Below are 16,092 nucleotides of genomic sequence, written 5' to 3'. Positions count from 1 at the left end.
TATTCTTATTCTTTGATATATTAAATACAAATTTATTTATTTCATTTCCTATATTGAATTAAGAGTTACATGGTAAAAGATTTTTTAATAAAAATCAACTTTTTATAAAATGGAAAAACAAAAGCTAGAATAAAGATTGAAATGACAAAAACACGTGAATGCTTTTGTTGGTTCTGCAGCTGAATCACTTATCTCGGGCCCCCGATACTAGACAGCGAAACCTAGATACTCGAAACCGGATGTTGAACACAAAAACTTCCGAACCTCTTATTTGAAATTTCTACCATCAGTATTTCATACTGGACTGGACTGTCGCCTTCAAAAACACAGCAGACTTTCGAAAAACAGAACAGTCTAAAAATGGCGGAGAAAGATGGAAGCAGACAAGGGACACTTTCCATGTACTCTTCTAACAGACACAAATGTTGTGATCGAACAGCACGAATGTTGCTTGTTATGTTCTTAGTTGCGATTGTGTGGGAAGCAGGAATTATTGTATTCCAGGAAAAACGTTTAACGGTGATGGAAGACAAGCTTAATTTAATGCTGAAAACTCGTCGGGAAGAAAGTAACGACATGACAGCTGAGAAAGTCTTCGGGATGGTCAAAGAAATTTTCAAAGGTAATTTTATTCCAGCGTCGTTTTGCGTCATTTAGGCCATTGAATTCTATAAAATCGAATTCTTTGTTCTTTGTTCGTTTTCTACCTATGTCATTTGCATTCTTAATTCTATTTAGGTAGCTTGTTACCTTTATGGTGTTTAGAAACCATAATTAAAGACACACATACTCATAATTATGAGTACAATGTGTACAATTTGCTTCACATTTCTTGTGTGATGACAAACAACAAGGTAATATGATAGTGTAGTCTGTGCCCCAGTCCACAAAACCATTTGTGGACTGGGGCGCTGGCGCATGTTAAAATTTGCTTGTAGTTGCTTGTACAATGCCAGCCCTCTGCCTCCCAAACGTCTTGGTCCTGTCTTGGTACACTAAAGTCAGTTTTCAAGGGCAAATTCAGCCAATCCCCTTCCCCTCTTTGAACAATGTTGGTTTGCTACAAAGCGACATATGGGATGTGTACGCTTTTTTCTACGACTTCCATGATATTTTTTCTAAATTATCAACATTTTTTAGGGCGAAAGGGGTAATAAAAAAAGGATTTTTCCGAAAAAGAACTGAAAAACATTAGAAAGCAACGCAAATTGCTTTGTGTTCCAAGTACTTTTGACCAGGGACCGCGGAAGTGGGGTGGCTCCGGGGGCAGTCGCGTCACCACGGGGTGGACTGGGGTGGACACCCCAGTTTTCCCAGAAGTCGATTTTCTATTTTCTCGAAATCCACTGAAAAACCTTTGAGGGGAGGGGGGAGTCGGGTCGATCAGATCGATTTCTATTTTCGCACACCGTTACGAAAAATGCTGCTTGATAAAGTTGCTTGTCCAAAAATTTCAAAACGGATGAAAAAACTAAAAAAGGATTTTTCAAAAGTATGAAGGTCGTGGCCGAGAAAATTTGTTTTTGTCCACCCCAGTTTTTTCGAGCTGGCGACGCCACTGTCTGGGTGTTTAGCCCCCCCCCTTCGGTCAATTTCTAAAATGTCTAAAATGGCTGGAGCGATCTTTCAAAAAAGAGAATTAAAAATGTTAATGACCAGGGAAAATGACGTCATCGATCACGTGATTTCGATTGTGTTTCAAAAAATGTATCCAAGGCTTAAAATATTCAGCAAGGCTGGAAGTACCAAAATCAAGAGCGAAAACTACCCCATTGGGTTAGGCACTTTGCTCGATTGTTGTTAAAAATTCCCTGTCGACAACCAACGCCGGTAACATGCAGAAGTCATTGGACATCAACATGCCAGTTTTTAAAAAGTGACAGCGACATGACAGGTCACTGTGTACGTGCGAATTGGTATCGAAAAAACAACTTAAATTTTTGATGCAAAGGCGATACACGATAACCTTTTGGAATCCAGTACAGCTCTAATGCCTGCACTGCATGCTTAATGCTAACGATTACAGAAGTGCCTTTCATGGTAACAGATGGCAACAGAAAATTAAATGCCTTGAAAGGCACCGTTTATTTGATGTTTTTAAAAATACAATAGTCGGCCCTCAAATTCTGATTTAAAACGAGGTTATATTGATGCTCAAATATATCAATTGAATTTACTGCCCCGTTTTGTAAATGCCCCAAACCACACCAAAAGTAGTGGCACAGAGAGTAAATGGTAAGATGCAACAAGTGAGAAAAGACACCCTTCCTTACTACTGCAACAAGTTTGCCTCGAGTGTGCTTCCTCGCCCAAAAAGTGTCGAGCTTTTGTGCATGAAGTTTCCCCATCTGCTTTTCCGCCTGTTTTCTTGCTACACGCAATGCACGACTTTTTGACCTCAAATTAGAATTTACCAGCATGTATTTTATCGGTCAACAATTTTCACCTTTGCTATTGTATCGTAGAGACTTGTCCGCAAAAATCATTCCGGGTGAAACCTTTTACCACTAGTCCCTAATAAAAGTTAAATTCTAAAAGTAGTGAAAGTAACTCTTTACTGGTCTGTCATATTATGCTCGATACCGTATAGGCAGAGCTGTTCACGCTGTTGCATTTTACTTTTGAAATAGCATCGGGTTTCTGTTTAGTTAAAAGACCACACAAAAGATATATTTTACAATGTAAATTGCTTATATATATATATGTAATTTAAAATGCGCCAGTTATACATGAGGATATATTTTTGAAAGACTATCAACTCAAGTGAGATTTACCAAATTCGACAAATTTGTTTAATAACCAAATATATTTAGATTATGTTAAAAGATTTCAAAAGAATAATAAAAATTTTCATTTTGCAGAAACTATTGCAAAAGTAGAAAAATGCTGCATTTTGGCATTTAAAAGGGGGCTCAGCCCAAGGTATACAGCACGATTTACAAGGGGGCCCCAGCTCTTCACGCCTGATTCGACCCCACCCAACCCCTTCTTTAATGACCCCTTTATCCCCTGTTTCACTTTCATTTGCCATCAAGCCTCTAAGAACTTCCAATTAAAAAGATCATCTGACAACGTTAGAAACGCTGAAGTAATATTTGTAATAATAGTTGAGAAGATTTATCCGTGACATATCTTTCGAGAACTCATCCATATAACCACTCCTTTAGAATAAGGCAAATCCCTTAACACTTTCTGCAGATATTTCAAGAAATGATTTAAACAAGGCTTGTTTTGAATCAGCTGGAAAAATAGAGCGTTTTTTAGAATCACCAGGACCTGTTCGAGAAGTCTTACGCATAAGAAAATGGCGCCCTCAAATGGATATAGGCCTAAAACAGCGCTAGCAAAACTTTAGCTGGATGACCCACTGAGGTAACTTGGAGGTCTCAGACCACTGGAATTCTCTTCAGTAAAGTATTAGGCAAGTTGTAAACCAAATATTAAATTGCCCGCAAAAATTTCCAGTGTGATTCCCCGTAGCGCCTTGACTACTGCCGTATGAAGTAGAATTTTGAACTGATCCGCTGTTGCCGTGATGGTGAGTATTTCCGCCTACAACGAACATGTTCAGCTCTTCTTTTAAGTTTTTCAAAAGGGCCGACAAATCAAGCCCGTATCCAGGCCTGTGGGGTAGGGGTGGCAAACTCTCCAGTCCTGTTGCAGGGAGACGTTTCAGCAATGTTTCATTTCAAGTTTTTGCTTAGCAGCAAAAGTTTTCTGAGCGCCAGGCACCATCTTAAGTCCTAAATGAATAATAAGAGACCCAAATAAACAATTTTCCTTCCGCCAATATTTGATTGACTCAAATTGTCATGACAATCCAATGAAAATTACGAAAACGCCATTAAAAAGTTTAGAGACAATTCTCGGGGTTGCAAACAGCTGGTATGCTCTTGATCCAGGGTAGAATTGCCCCATGCCACCTCTTAGCTACGGGCGTGCGATATTCCCTTTTGGTGCAATTTTGTCATTATTTTTTCATCTCACCCATTCTATGTTGCTTGTATTTTATGTTCAGGACAATCCTTAATATTTCTGTCTGTCTAGTACTCGTTCCTAACAGTGTGTTTCGTTTAGAAAATTAGTGAACCTCAAATCCTGGAATTGCCCCCTCCATATAACCCCCCTCCCCTCAAGTAAGCCCCAACCGTGGAATGAGAATTGATAAAAAGTTCAGAAAAAAAGAACAGAAAATAGCTTTATTAAATCCATAATTATAACACATTCAGGGACGAATGGATAATGTTTAATTATGGAGAAACTGACGAAGAGACCACCAAAGACAATGAACACATTAATATTTTTGACTTAACACCTTTTTGTGTTTTGATTTTACTTTTGTTTTATATTATCGAAAGGCTCTTCAGGTAAAATAGTTAATGGAGTGTACTTGAAAATTTTGAAATAAGTTCATAACGGGCTATTTGCATGGTAACTCTAAGATTATTTTTGTTAGCCCCCCTTCCCTCGAATAAGCCCCCATCTAAAAATTACCTATTTTAAACGCAAGGGGGTTTATTCGAGGATCTACGGTGCATCAATTGCAATTTGCACTTTGACTGATTTTTGCTTTAAATTTCCTTTCTCGATATAAAAAAGAATCCTTGAGCAGTTGTTGCAGCATTTGATGACAGTCAAGAAAACCTGTTTTTAACCTGGTAAACAATACTTGGCTTTATTGATCCAAATATTTAAACAATTACTTAACTTAAGTAGTTTTCTAAATATTAAAACATGTATGTTTCTAACAGAATCGCCTCTCAAGAGTCACGCACGTTTGAAACGGCATGCAAATGGGCAAATGTATCAGCTTCAATTTGTGGTAAAGCAATGGCTTGATGAACTCAAAAGACATAATTCGCCCTATCAGCAGCAGAACAGAGCATGCAACAGAACAGCTGTTTGCACAATTGGGGATCGAGGACCACGGGGTAAACCTGGACCACGGGGTCCTAAAGGGGATCGTGGGTTGATTGGGCCTCCTGGGAGGCGAGGCATTCAAGGTCAAGATGGCGATAAAGGTGAAAAGGGCGACGTTGGTCCAAGGGGGCCACCGGGCTTATCAATAGAGAAACCGAGGATAACTGTAAAGCCAGTAAACACAACCGCGAGGCAAGGGTCAGCTGTGACGTTCTCTTGCATTGCAGAAGGCAATCCGCAGCCAGATGTCAGATGGAGCTTCCCAAAGAAGGATTTGGGCGATGCCAAAAGGAGAGTGAAAAACATCAATGGCATGGGAATCATGATAGAAAGTGCCCAGCCAGAACACAGTGGAATATACACGTGCATCGCTGAAAACATTCTTGGCAACACAAGTGCACAGGCGAATCTAGAGGTTCATTGTAAGTTAAACTCTATAATCGTTGTGTGAATCCTTAGAAGGGAGGTAATGCATTAAGGAATGAAAATCGGTTTTTTGACAAGCGTCTCCAGTTTCATTACAGTAAGATTTTCAGTATATATAGTACTTCCATCTCAATGGAGTCATACAGTTAGTCTGGTACCCAGGATACGTCTTAACCTAACAGGGAGAGGTACCTGGAATCTTTGCATACGGGGGGGGGGATGTGCTCTGGCAACAAAGTTTTACATCAAATCTTTAATTCTCCTGAAAACTGTTACATTTATCAATCCTTCGATGAAAACATATTGAGATCGAACGTAGAGGAACAACATTGTCTTAAAAAACGTCATTGTACAAGACATTTGGAACTTATCATCCGTGGGAACAGATTATTCCTCATAAAAACTGGAAAACATTTAGCGGTTCTAGCCATGTGTATACAGCATAATTCCCAATAATATTTGGTAGCAGATGAGTTTCAGCACGACAGGGATTGGAGATCTCTTTCAAAAGGAGACTGAGGTAAGCGTTTGTGTTCCCACTTTTGCCTACATCAGTTTGCACTGCAACATGACCGTGACTATCTGACTCGTTCTCAAGACATTCGATTCGCCCTCCGCTCTCTGTTATTTTTTTCAACCTACAAACAAGCGTATTTACTGAAAAACAGTCCCTTTGTTCTTGGGCATTACATGTTATATTTAAAATACAATTTGCAGTGTTAAACCTATGATATATATTGGGCCCCTGTGCAATATATACTGCCCGTTAGAGTTTCTAATTTTCTTAGCCAAACGTTGAAAATGAAATTAGAATGAAGAGCTTGTATTATTTCTTTCAATTCGCCATTTTCGTTTTTCAGTTTTGGGTCAAGTAAAAGTAACACCAGAAAGACTCTCGACATATAGCGGCTTGTCAGTCCAGATCTCCTGCAAGGTTCACGGCCACCCTCAACCAAAAATAAGGTGGGAAAGGATCGGAGGCCCGATGCCTAGTTCAGCTAAAGTCGATCCAGATGGAAGATTGATGATATCAGAAATAAAGGCAGAGGCTAGTGGATTGTACCAGTGTCTGGCACAAAACAGCATAAATAGATTCACAGGGCAGAGCCTGGTTTTCGTGCAAAGTAAGTATAAAAGAGTAAGTGCAGGATAGGATTCGAGAAAATACAGGGCGGGAAAATGTGAGCGTGTGCCACGATACGGACAGTACCCGTACCCGCGAACTATTCGATTTAGTAACTTCCAGACCTGTTAAGAATTTGAACTAAAGGGTAGTCTTAGTTCCTTCCATATCATGTTCAATATCAGAGTTCACACACCTTCCTAGCGTTAAAATTAGGTTAGCATTTATTTTTATTCCGTTCTGATTTTGCACACAAAATTTTCACTTTGCAAAAACGCTTGAAACGTTTTTATTTCAATATCATTTTCTAACAACCAATTTTTTGTAGAGAGCAAGCCTAAAGATTGCCAAGAACTAAAGCTGGCCGGGTCAAAAGCAAGCGGAGTATACAAAGTTTCAATAAACGGCGTCGATCTATACGATGTCTTTTGCGATATGGATACCGATGGTGGTGGATGGACGGTCTTGCAAAGACGCAAGGACGGAAGTACGTCTTTTGACCGAGGATGGTTCGATTACAAGAAAGGTTTTGGAGATCTCAGAAGTAACTTTTGGCTAGGACTTGACAAGATACATGCATTGACGTCAGGTGGGGTTCAGCTCATGATAAACCTCGAAAACGTGGGAGGGGAAAAAGGTTTTGCCAAATACAAGAGCTTTGAAGTATTTGGTGAAACCGAAAATTATCGGCTGGCGATTTCAGGTTACAGTGGTAATATTAAAGATGGCTTGAGCTATCACAACAGAATGCAATTTTCAACGAAGGATCGAGACAATGACAAATACTCAGGAAATTGCGCAGTCTCCTATGGAGGAGCTTGGTGGCATAATTCTTGCGTTTATGCAGCATTAAATGGGTTATTTCCAACACGCCAAACATCCTCGTGGAGATATATGTCCTGGAGACTTTGGAAAAGTAAAATTGGGGATATAAACTTCTCTGAGATGAAAATCAGGAAGACGTAAAGTTGACATCTTAAAAAAATTTCTTATTTGCAAGCCACATAACAAGAACTTTGGAAAAAGTTAATTTGAGCTTTAGTCTATAAAGTTTTTCATAGTCTCTATGAAAATATGATTTTAAAAGTCTTTTAATTTCGTTAAAAATACATAGTAAATACAATTTTAATTTTCTGATATCTAGTATGCAAAGAAATTGAAAATGGTACTTTCACATATATTTGATCGATCTCTTTACTTCACATTTTTTATAAATAATCAATTGATGTTTCTTAACGTAAAAAAGTTATCGTAATAAGTCTTTGATTGTGCATATTCAAACTGCAGGTAAAAAAATTGTTTTTAACGTTAACGTCAAAATTGTAAGAATAATAGTGATTACGTTAACAAAAACAACAACAACAACAATAACAACAACAATGAAGATTGAATATGAATAAAAGTCTCTTAAATATGAATACATAAAATCTCAATGAAATTCATACAAAGTCACTGTACACAAAAAAGTCAATATTATTGAGTACATTATTTGCAAAATTGATTTATTCCTTCCATTTTCACTACAAGGAAGTTTGTTGCCATCCCTTCCCCGTGTCAGTTAGGTGCGGTTTCGATCTGCAATTTGGTCCGATTTTTCCAGCAGAAATTTTGAATGATTCGTCGTCTTAAGATAGTTGAACATGTTTTTCAATGTGTTTCTCGTCAAGATCGAAATCCTAAAGGAAGTTGAAAATTTGAATTTAGTTTTCGAATCTTAAGGTGTCTTCATGTTAAAAAGCAGCACCAACTTACGAGGTTTCGCAAATTGTTTACATTCTGAGACTTACCCGCTAGTATGAAATTCGCTTATATTCGCTTACATTCTACAACCAAAGTGAGTATTTGCGTGCAGTTTGAGTTTACGAGTAGAGGTGACATTCGAAATTATATTGAATTACTAATTTCTCTTCAACTTTCTTGATGTTTTGGAAGATTGAAATCACCTTCGTGTGAATGCTAGAGTAAATTCAAGCAAAATAGCGGTCGCTTCAGTTCTAATAACATTGGCGATTAAATAACAATCTCAATAGTGAGCTTTCTTTGTTATCTATGCCTATCAGTTAATAAAAGATTTTCTGAACTGGTAGTCTCGACTTGAATTATAAAGCTTCACCATAAAAGAACATTTCATAGTTACAGCCAACCTTTGAGTGTGGAATAGCCGTTCGAATTAACAGCAATCCTAAAAACACTACCATTAAAATACAAAGATAGAGGTAAAAAGCAAGATTTTACCTTAATGGCAACGCATTTTGGAAATATATGTTGACAGCCTTGCCACTTGCATGGAAACTTTACAGTACTTGGCCTTATATGACTACCTGTATAAATGATTTGAATTTCTGTATCAATCAAAACCAGACAGCTTCTGCATGGGGAGCAGCATAAGGAAATATGAACTTGGTGCGAAGGAAGTGTCAAATTTGAAAAAGGATCCTCATATTGAGAAGATTACGAAAAGCAGACAGCAAACCTCCATTAGGGCCAACATTATTTCCTGGTACCATGTTTAAAACATAAACTTCTATCAACTATTATCTGAAATGCAAACTCTCATAAGAAATTAGTCTCCAAGCAGCTACGTTTATCGAAAACCGAGTGGAGGTATCTGATTAGGTTATATGTTACCACGAAATGATAACGGAAAATCACTATAATACATGATCTGTTCTTTTTTATTTAAGTGCAGTATCTCTTGCTAGGCCATGAAAAAATAACGAAAGCTGATTTGTTTCTAACTGAACGTTGTTTCAGAGACAAGCGCCATCAACAAAATTACGTCACATATACAGATTTCAGCAAAACGTTCGAGACAGTGGGCTGACATCATCAATATATCAAAGTCGATTCAGGCTGAATAGAAATAGCGTAAACAAAACAGAGTACTGGCATCTTGATAGTTTCTAAAGGTTTTATAATTTAGAAAGGTTTATGATCTCAAGTGCTCACTTAGGATGTGTTCCTTCAACTGGCTTGAGAAGCAAAAAGGTAATGTGCAGCTTTCCCACTAAAGTGAAAAAGGAGATAAACCATTATTCTCAACAAAGGCAGCATTTGATTTGAAGAACTAGCAGACTTTTACAAAAACGGTTAAAATAGGCTGTTGTAAAGGGGATTTAGTTCTCTAAATATTTGGTTTTTATTTTGGTTTCCTGGAATCTTTCGAAAAAGAATAGCAATCGCAGTTGTACTCTATATCTATAATCCTTTTGCACATTGTCTCTAGGTAATCGAAAACCTTAATGCAGCTATAATACAATAGCTCTGAAAAATTACAATTTTGAAAATCATTGGATTCACATAAGGGAATTCAGAGCTGGTGGTTAAAATGTGGCAATAAACATTTGCAGCAGTGATATGTCTGAAGCCAACATACCTGACAACGATACAATATTCCCTGGATTACGTTATTTGATCGGATCTCGCCACTAAGACATCCGCTATATACCTACGAAATTCATAAGATCAACGTTACAACAAATGAGATTGTAAATAGTATACTTCATAATACTGTACGACAAAGACCAGAAATTATTGAATTTGCTCCAAAGGGAATTTAAACTCCGGTTTAGGAAGAAACTGGATTCTCGAAAAGAAATCCAGAGCTTTAGTTTCAGACCTTGATTATCAAATCATATTATATGTCATAAGATTATGTTTACATTTTGCTCTCCATAGCTAATGTCACATAGCTAATGATATGTTGCAGAAATTTCTTATTGCAAGCTTTGCTGTTTCAATATCTAAAAACCAAATTATAAATTTATTCAATTGACTGCCATTCAGTGATATTCATTGCATGGTGCAACTAAAAATGATTTAAATATTTCCAACAAAACTCTTGATTTTCATTTCAATAATTACAGGTTTGTTAAACTTTTAAGTATATTTCTAGGCTCTCGTAAATATAGCACCATTTCTTTCTAACCAAGCGAGGCAAGGAAAGTATAAGCTGACAACACACCGTGCTTTGAACGCCCATTTCCAACTCCAGAACCTGTATTTTGTTCTTATGTCCTCCAAATACTACCATCAAGTTACCATTCTAAAAACATTTTTTTTTAAATTATAAACAATTTACAAACAAGACAACTCGGCTACATTCTGATTGCATCACCAGGTTTTAGATCTAAGAGTCACTGCGTCATAAGGTAATGCTGTCACAGAGCTTTGCGTTAAAAGGTCTTGCCATCATGTGTTTACGGTATCCCATCGATAAGAGCTTTCTTTGTTCACGTCGTCTACAAATATCGAAAAAATTCTATGTTCCTGTCTAGTGCCGATTCAAATCCGAATCAAGATAACATTTCAGAACATCTGGCCAACAAAAATTTAATCCACAAGTGTCGAATCTCGACCTACCATTGTGAGCATTGCCTTCTTTTTCAAGGGAAACATAGATCTTTCTCTCTCTCCTCTATTACAATACATTTAATTATAAGCAGTGGCGGACACTTGGGGGGGGGGGCGAGGAGGGGGGGGGGGCGATCGCCCCCCAATACTTTAGAGAACAATGGTCTTTTGTTCTAAAACAATGGGAAATGTGACGTCATCTTATTAAAACAATAGGCTTGCCCCCAATATTTGACAAAGTGTCCGCCCCTGATTATAAGCTTACAAATTATTCTTAATTCAACGAAAATGAGACGCTACGTTCTGTGTATCCCCTGATTGACTCTTCTATAGAATTGGAAGACAATTAATCAATACGCACAAACAAAAGAAACAGAATGAAAGAAGTAGCAAACTCACATTGATATCATAACAGCGGATGAGAAGATCTGCAGAAGCAGTAACAAGCAAATCACCGTCCGCTTTAATTGCAGTTATTGCCTTCGATTTACTTTGCTGACAAAAGACTTCACGATTGCAAATATCCTGCCAAACAAAGAAGTCTGTTCGCATACCAATGGTATAACTTACAATATGTTCAGTGCTGAGTGGGCTAACGAGATCAAAAACCACCTACTGACTCTGGACTCCACTGAAACTTTTTCTTACCTTTTTTTTAGCATTCTGATGAGAGGCTCTTTATTTTTTACATGCTTTCCAACTACAAATCATAGTACAAATGTTGCGAATTATTTAACTGCGCATGCGCTTTTTGGCAAAGTTTTTTTCAGTTTGGTTGACAAATCACTTGAACATACTACTGACCTAATATTGTTGAGCCAAAATTTTCAATTCTGAACAAATTTCACTGAACCAAGTTTTACGACTGAACAATGTGTTGAAATGGATGTGATTTTTCTGATGGCGTTTGTAGTAATTCATACTTATCATTATGTTGCGAAAATACTTCATGTATTGTATGCACGAGAGAATAAACGGTGAATGCCTCTCCGAGACAAACGCGTTCTTCCATGTTGTAAAGACTATCTACAATTTACAAAATTATTAAATTAGACGTTCATTTCATTCATCGAAGACCTTACCTCCGTTTTGTACATATGAACAATCCCCTGGCTATTTCCAGCGTATATCTTTTGATTAAATACCTAGGGTAATAATATTAAACTAATAACTGACAATGGCAACACTGACAGGAACTATTGATGCAGTAAAGGTAACGATAATAATACAATTAGATAAGAGTTAAAAATTTGTATCTAAGGCTGTTGGGTGGTTATAGTGCTGCTTCTGCTGGAAGAGGCCAATATTTCGCGAAGAACAAACCTTTTCTATACGCTCGGAGAAGATCAGGAGAATGTGGAATGATTGGAAGTTTGGCGTGTGTGACAAGTAGAGAAGAAATGCTTTTCCATTGTCAATTTGAGGGTGAAAAGTATGGTCTACGAGATAACTACTTATTGTCGTCCGATACCAGGCCTTTATTGGGAATGCCAGTCAAAACAATAACAACCAAACTCCCAGGATTCTTAGTGATATTTGGTTGAATATCAAGTCTTTTGAGGTATCGTTTTAATTGCGACAAAATTTTCACCTCAATACAGGATATCTTCCCTGGCAGCTCTTCCTTGAATCTTTTAAGCAAGCTGAGCTTATCCTGCAGAAAAACGCGAATTATCAAATACTTGGCAGAAAAACAGCAGAGGAAAATAATCACTGAACATTTGACAGTTTTCAGGACAGAATTACCAAAACAAGACAAACAAGCAGTCCTTAAAACATTGACTTGAAATAAACGACAATGAATAGATTTTACTGTTTCTCATAAAGATTTTATGCTTTATGAATCTCCTTTCCTGCTTTATGCACGAAAGATATTCCCAGCTTATCTTGTTACATTACAATCAAGAAGCAAAGAAACCAAAGGAAACCTAAGAAATAGTAAAAAGATGGTGAATTATGATTATGGGTATCGAAAAATTAGAAATGCATGGTGAAAAATAATAAATGAATAGCGATTTAAGACGTACTTGTGTGTTAAAAAGGCAGATTTCATATCGAATTAACGCAATGAGCATCTCTTTTGTAGTAAAAGCATTTGTGGCAGATTTTATTTGATTAACTGGTCCCGTCTTTAGACATTCTGTTTCGTCTTCTTGGCGCAATGTCTGCAATTTAGGAATTACTTGAAAATTCATATTTACATTCAGATTACGTGGATTATAATGGTCAAAATCCGTTCTTTCCAATAAATCTTATAGAAATATTAGAATACCTCATTCTATTAAATGAAAAGAACACAGGCACGCAGCGGAAATTGGCTAGGGTACAAATTAACGTTAAAGGGGAAGAAAAGACTGAAGGGCTACTCTGCCTAAACAGCAAAAAATGGAATGAAATGAAAAGAGGCTTTCCAAAGTGTGCCTCAGTTAAGGGGAATCAAGGTACTTCTAAAATGTTGATAGAAATGCATTCGCGTGTATTTGATTTATGCAGTTTCAATTGCAGTATTTGGTTCAAAAAGTAGTTGAAACGTGTGCTTTTATTGAAAAACTAGGAAAATCAAGAGCTTAAAAGTTTAAGCTACAAAACTGGATTGAACTACACGCGATTTAATATAAAGCATTATCAGGTGACATGCAAAAAATTAAAACTGTTTGCAAATGTCTGTTACATTTAAAACAAACATATAAAAACCAAACACCTTATTGAGTTGCCCAGATAGGTTCATCTTTGATGGGTATCATTAATACAGCTGGGGTTTTAGGTTCAAATCTGTAGGGTTCTTTTAATGAGTATTTTACCTAAAAAGCCTAAGAAAACCATACTTGACTTGACAAGAACATTGAATCATGGACAGGCCTTTTTTATAATGCCGAGGATTTTATAATTTACAGCATTTTATGTCTCATTCAAAATATAGTTCTATATGTTTAGAAACTTGAGTATACATCAGGGTAATTGACACTTTATAAGCATAAACGTTATAAGAATATCGTGGCACAAAATTAATTAACATTAAGTATTAATAAAGAATAATAGCCAGGCTCAAATTTTATTGACAATTTTACTTTTTTCTGTATGGGTTTATTGAGCAAATAACACAAGACAAGCAATACTTTTTTGGTGAACCTAAAACAAGCTGTTTTCTTCTGCGTATTAACTCTCATAAATTAAACAAATAAAAATAGTAAATTTTTAGAGGAATGGAATACCTGCAGATTGATGCGACAAATAACTCCATTGCTCAAACCAACGAACAGTTTGTCAAAGGCGGTATGCAAAGCAACAACACTTCGACCATATTTAATCTGGTGTATCCATTGATGCAAGACCTATGAAGATACGAACGAATTGCCTCTCAAAATGTGCCTCGCACTTACTAAAGTTCAACTATCGAGTACGAAAAACAGTCTCGACAGTTTTTTAAAGGCATACAGTAAAAATACTTGTTACCCAGAAAAAGATGAGAAAAACTCAAAATAAAACCAAAGCAGCTCCAATAATTTTGGATTTACAAAACATAAATGTGTGAAATCCTTTCTTGTTGACACGTATACATTTTTTACCCTTGCAGTGCACAGTTCTCAAATTTTACCTTGATTACGCCGTCCACGGTTGGATCAAACAGCAAAATATATAAACATAAGTGGACAAATATACTAGCTTGCATGCTGTACAATATAATAGAATATAACTACGAATTTAAGTAAAATTGTACTAGGAAAAAATAGCGAATAAATTAACGACGTTTCGAACATAGCCCGTTGCTCGAAACATCTTTAATAAATTCGCTTTCTTTGTAGCACAATTTTATTTAAATTCCTGGTTATAAGTTGATAAAGATTATCAGCTCTCTACCGACAACCGACAAATGCGCGCTTCTTAAGAGAATAATTTGTCAATGGACAAAATTAATATGACAATTTACGCGAAAAATTGCAACACGATTAATACTTACGCAAAGGTCATAAAATAAGAGACGCCCATCTTTGCATCCAATTAAAAGCATTGTTCGATTTCTGCGTGAATATAACTTGGAAACAAAAACAGAATTTAAAATTTCTTGTTATAATTACATTACTTAATCGTGGCTAGATCTACAATAATGGACGGAAAATGTTGAGATTTCTCACTCCGACCCCCTTTAATGTTGATGATTTTCTTATTCAAATAAATATGCTCCAACTTTTAAAGGGGGGATGAGACACTGGGTGTGCTTCAGGGGATTTCGCTCCGCAGCTATGTACATCATTGAAGTCAATAGTTGCTACTTTGAAAAGTGAAGAAATTTTGAGCTCCCCGTAATTCCGGTTTACGTCATCAAAAACACAAATTTCTGAGTCACAACGAGGCAGCTGCTAAAGGCGATGGCCATGCTAGTCAGCTTTACACGGGCCTGACGAGGAGCGATAATCAACCTGGTAGCAATAACATACTAGCTTATAGTTCACCAGGTGGAAAACGCCACCATTTTTGGGAAATAAAAGTTTCCTAGAAGATTTAAACTCATTTATAATAACAAAAAATTGAAAGTATAAAAACAGTTAAAATAGGTTTATAGTTATACACAGAATCAAAATATATTGGTAATACCTCTAGGCAATTGATCTCTTTTCTAGTATCAATGCGAGAGCTGAGACATAGTGCAGACTACAAAAAACAAATCGGTTTCAGGAAAATGCTTTTCCAATAACACAAAGTTTGCTAGTTACAAAACGAAATGCAAAGAAGATATACGAAATAAGAACAGTTGCATAATAAATAGCTTAATCTGACCAGACACAACGATTCTCTTTCCCAACCGCAATGCAAAAAATTATAAAAAACGACTGAAAATCATCGGCTGACTATCAAATATGATGACGTCATATCTTGCAATTCTACTCACTTTCGTGTCATGCATCTTAACCGAATGACCGCTGCTGTAAAGGAAGCCCTTGCATAACTGCAAAATAAAATAATGAAATATGATGTGCTTCCTATTCTGGTATTAGCTATGCTTTCAGAAATATGATTATCTTAAAAGTGGTTCAATACCCGTAGCAAGGGAAAATATGAAGCCCCCTGGACCTGAAAACTTTATATAACGATAAAATGGCATCGATATCTTCAATTATAATAACATCTTCTATGCTGATTGTTTCTTGTTGGCCTTTATTATTTCGTGATTCTCTCAACGTAACTGATTAAAGTCATTTTTACACCAAGAAACCATGGCTACTAGCCTCTGCCACATAAATTTATTACGTAAAAACAGTCACAAAGATTTT

At 36.6% G+C, this 16,092-nt stretch overlaps 2 protein-coding genes across 2 annotated transcripts in view; one reads left to right on the top strand and one right to left on the bottom strand.

Moving 5' to 3' along the window:
* Positions 1-247: 247 nt before the first annotated feature.
* Positions 248-7,647, top strand: LOC135681283 (uncharacterized). The gene is made up of 4 exons (XM_065195663.2): positions 248-622; positions 4,752-5,342; positions 6,207-6,470; positions 6,798-7,647. Exons 1-4 carry the CDS (start codon positions 361-363, stop codon positions 7,433-7,435), a joined length of 1,755 nt encoding a protein of 584 aa, XP_065051735.2. The 5' UTR covers positions 248-360; the 3' UTR covers positions 7,436-7,647.
* Positions 7,032-16,092, bottom strand: part of LOC135681280 (uncharacterized) — a 23,010-nt gene continuing 13,949 nt past the window's right edge. Inside the window, exons 8-20 of the mRNA XM_065195660.2 lie at positions 15,711-15,767; positions 15,416-15,472; positions 14,781-14,855; positions 14,035-14,154; positions 12,850-12,987; positions 12,414-12,476; positions 11,905-11,967; positions 11,222-11,347; positions 10,434-10,514; positions 9,846-9,917; positions 9,419-9,476; positions 8,705-8,790; positions 7,032-8,145 (exon numbers count right to left, since the gene is read on the bottom strand). Of these exons, the coding sequence (XP_065051732.2) occupies positions 8,095-8,145; positions 8,705-8,790; positions 9,419-9,476; positions 9,846-9,917; positions 10,434-10,514; positions 11,222-11,347; positions 11,905-11,967; positions 12,414-12,476; positions 12,850-12,987; positions 14,035-14,154; positions 14,781-14,855; positions 15,416-15,472; positions 15,711-15,767 (1,047 nt within the window). The 3' untranslated portion in view covers positions 7,032-8,094. The remainder of the gene's footprint in view (positions 8,146-8,704; positions 8,791-9,418; positions 9,477-9,845; positions 9,918-10,433; positions 10,515-11,221; positions 11,348-11,904; positions 11,968-12,413; positions 12,477-12,849; positions 12,988-14,034; positions 14,155-14,780; positions 14,856-15,415; positions 15,473-15,710; positions 15,768-16,092) is intronic.

Source organism: Rhopilema esculentum, chromosome 12, assembly GCF_057945365.1.
Source record: "Rhopilema esculentum isolate cy_ngs chromosome 12, ASM5794536v1, whole genome shotgun sequence".
NCBI lineage: Eukaryota > Metazoa > Cnidaria > Scyphozoa > Rhizostomeae > Rhizostomatidae > Rhopilema > Rhopilema esculentum.
This window is presented reverse-complemented; position numbering and strand designations above follow the sequence as displayed.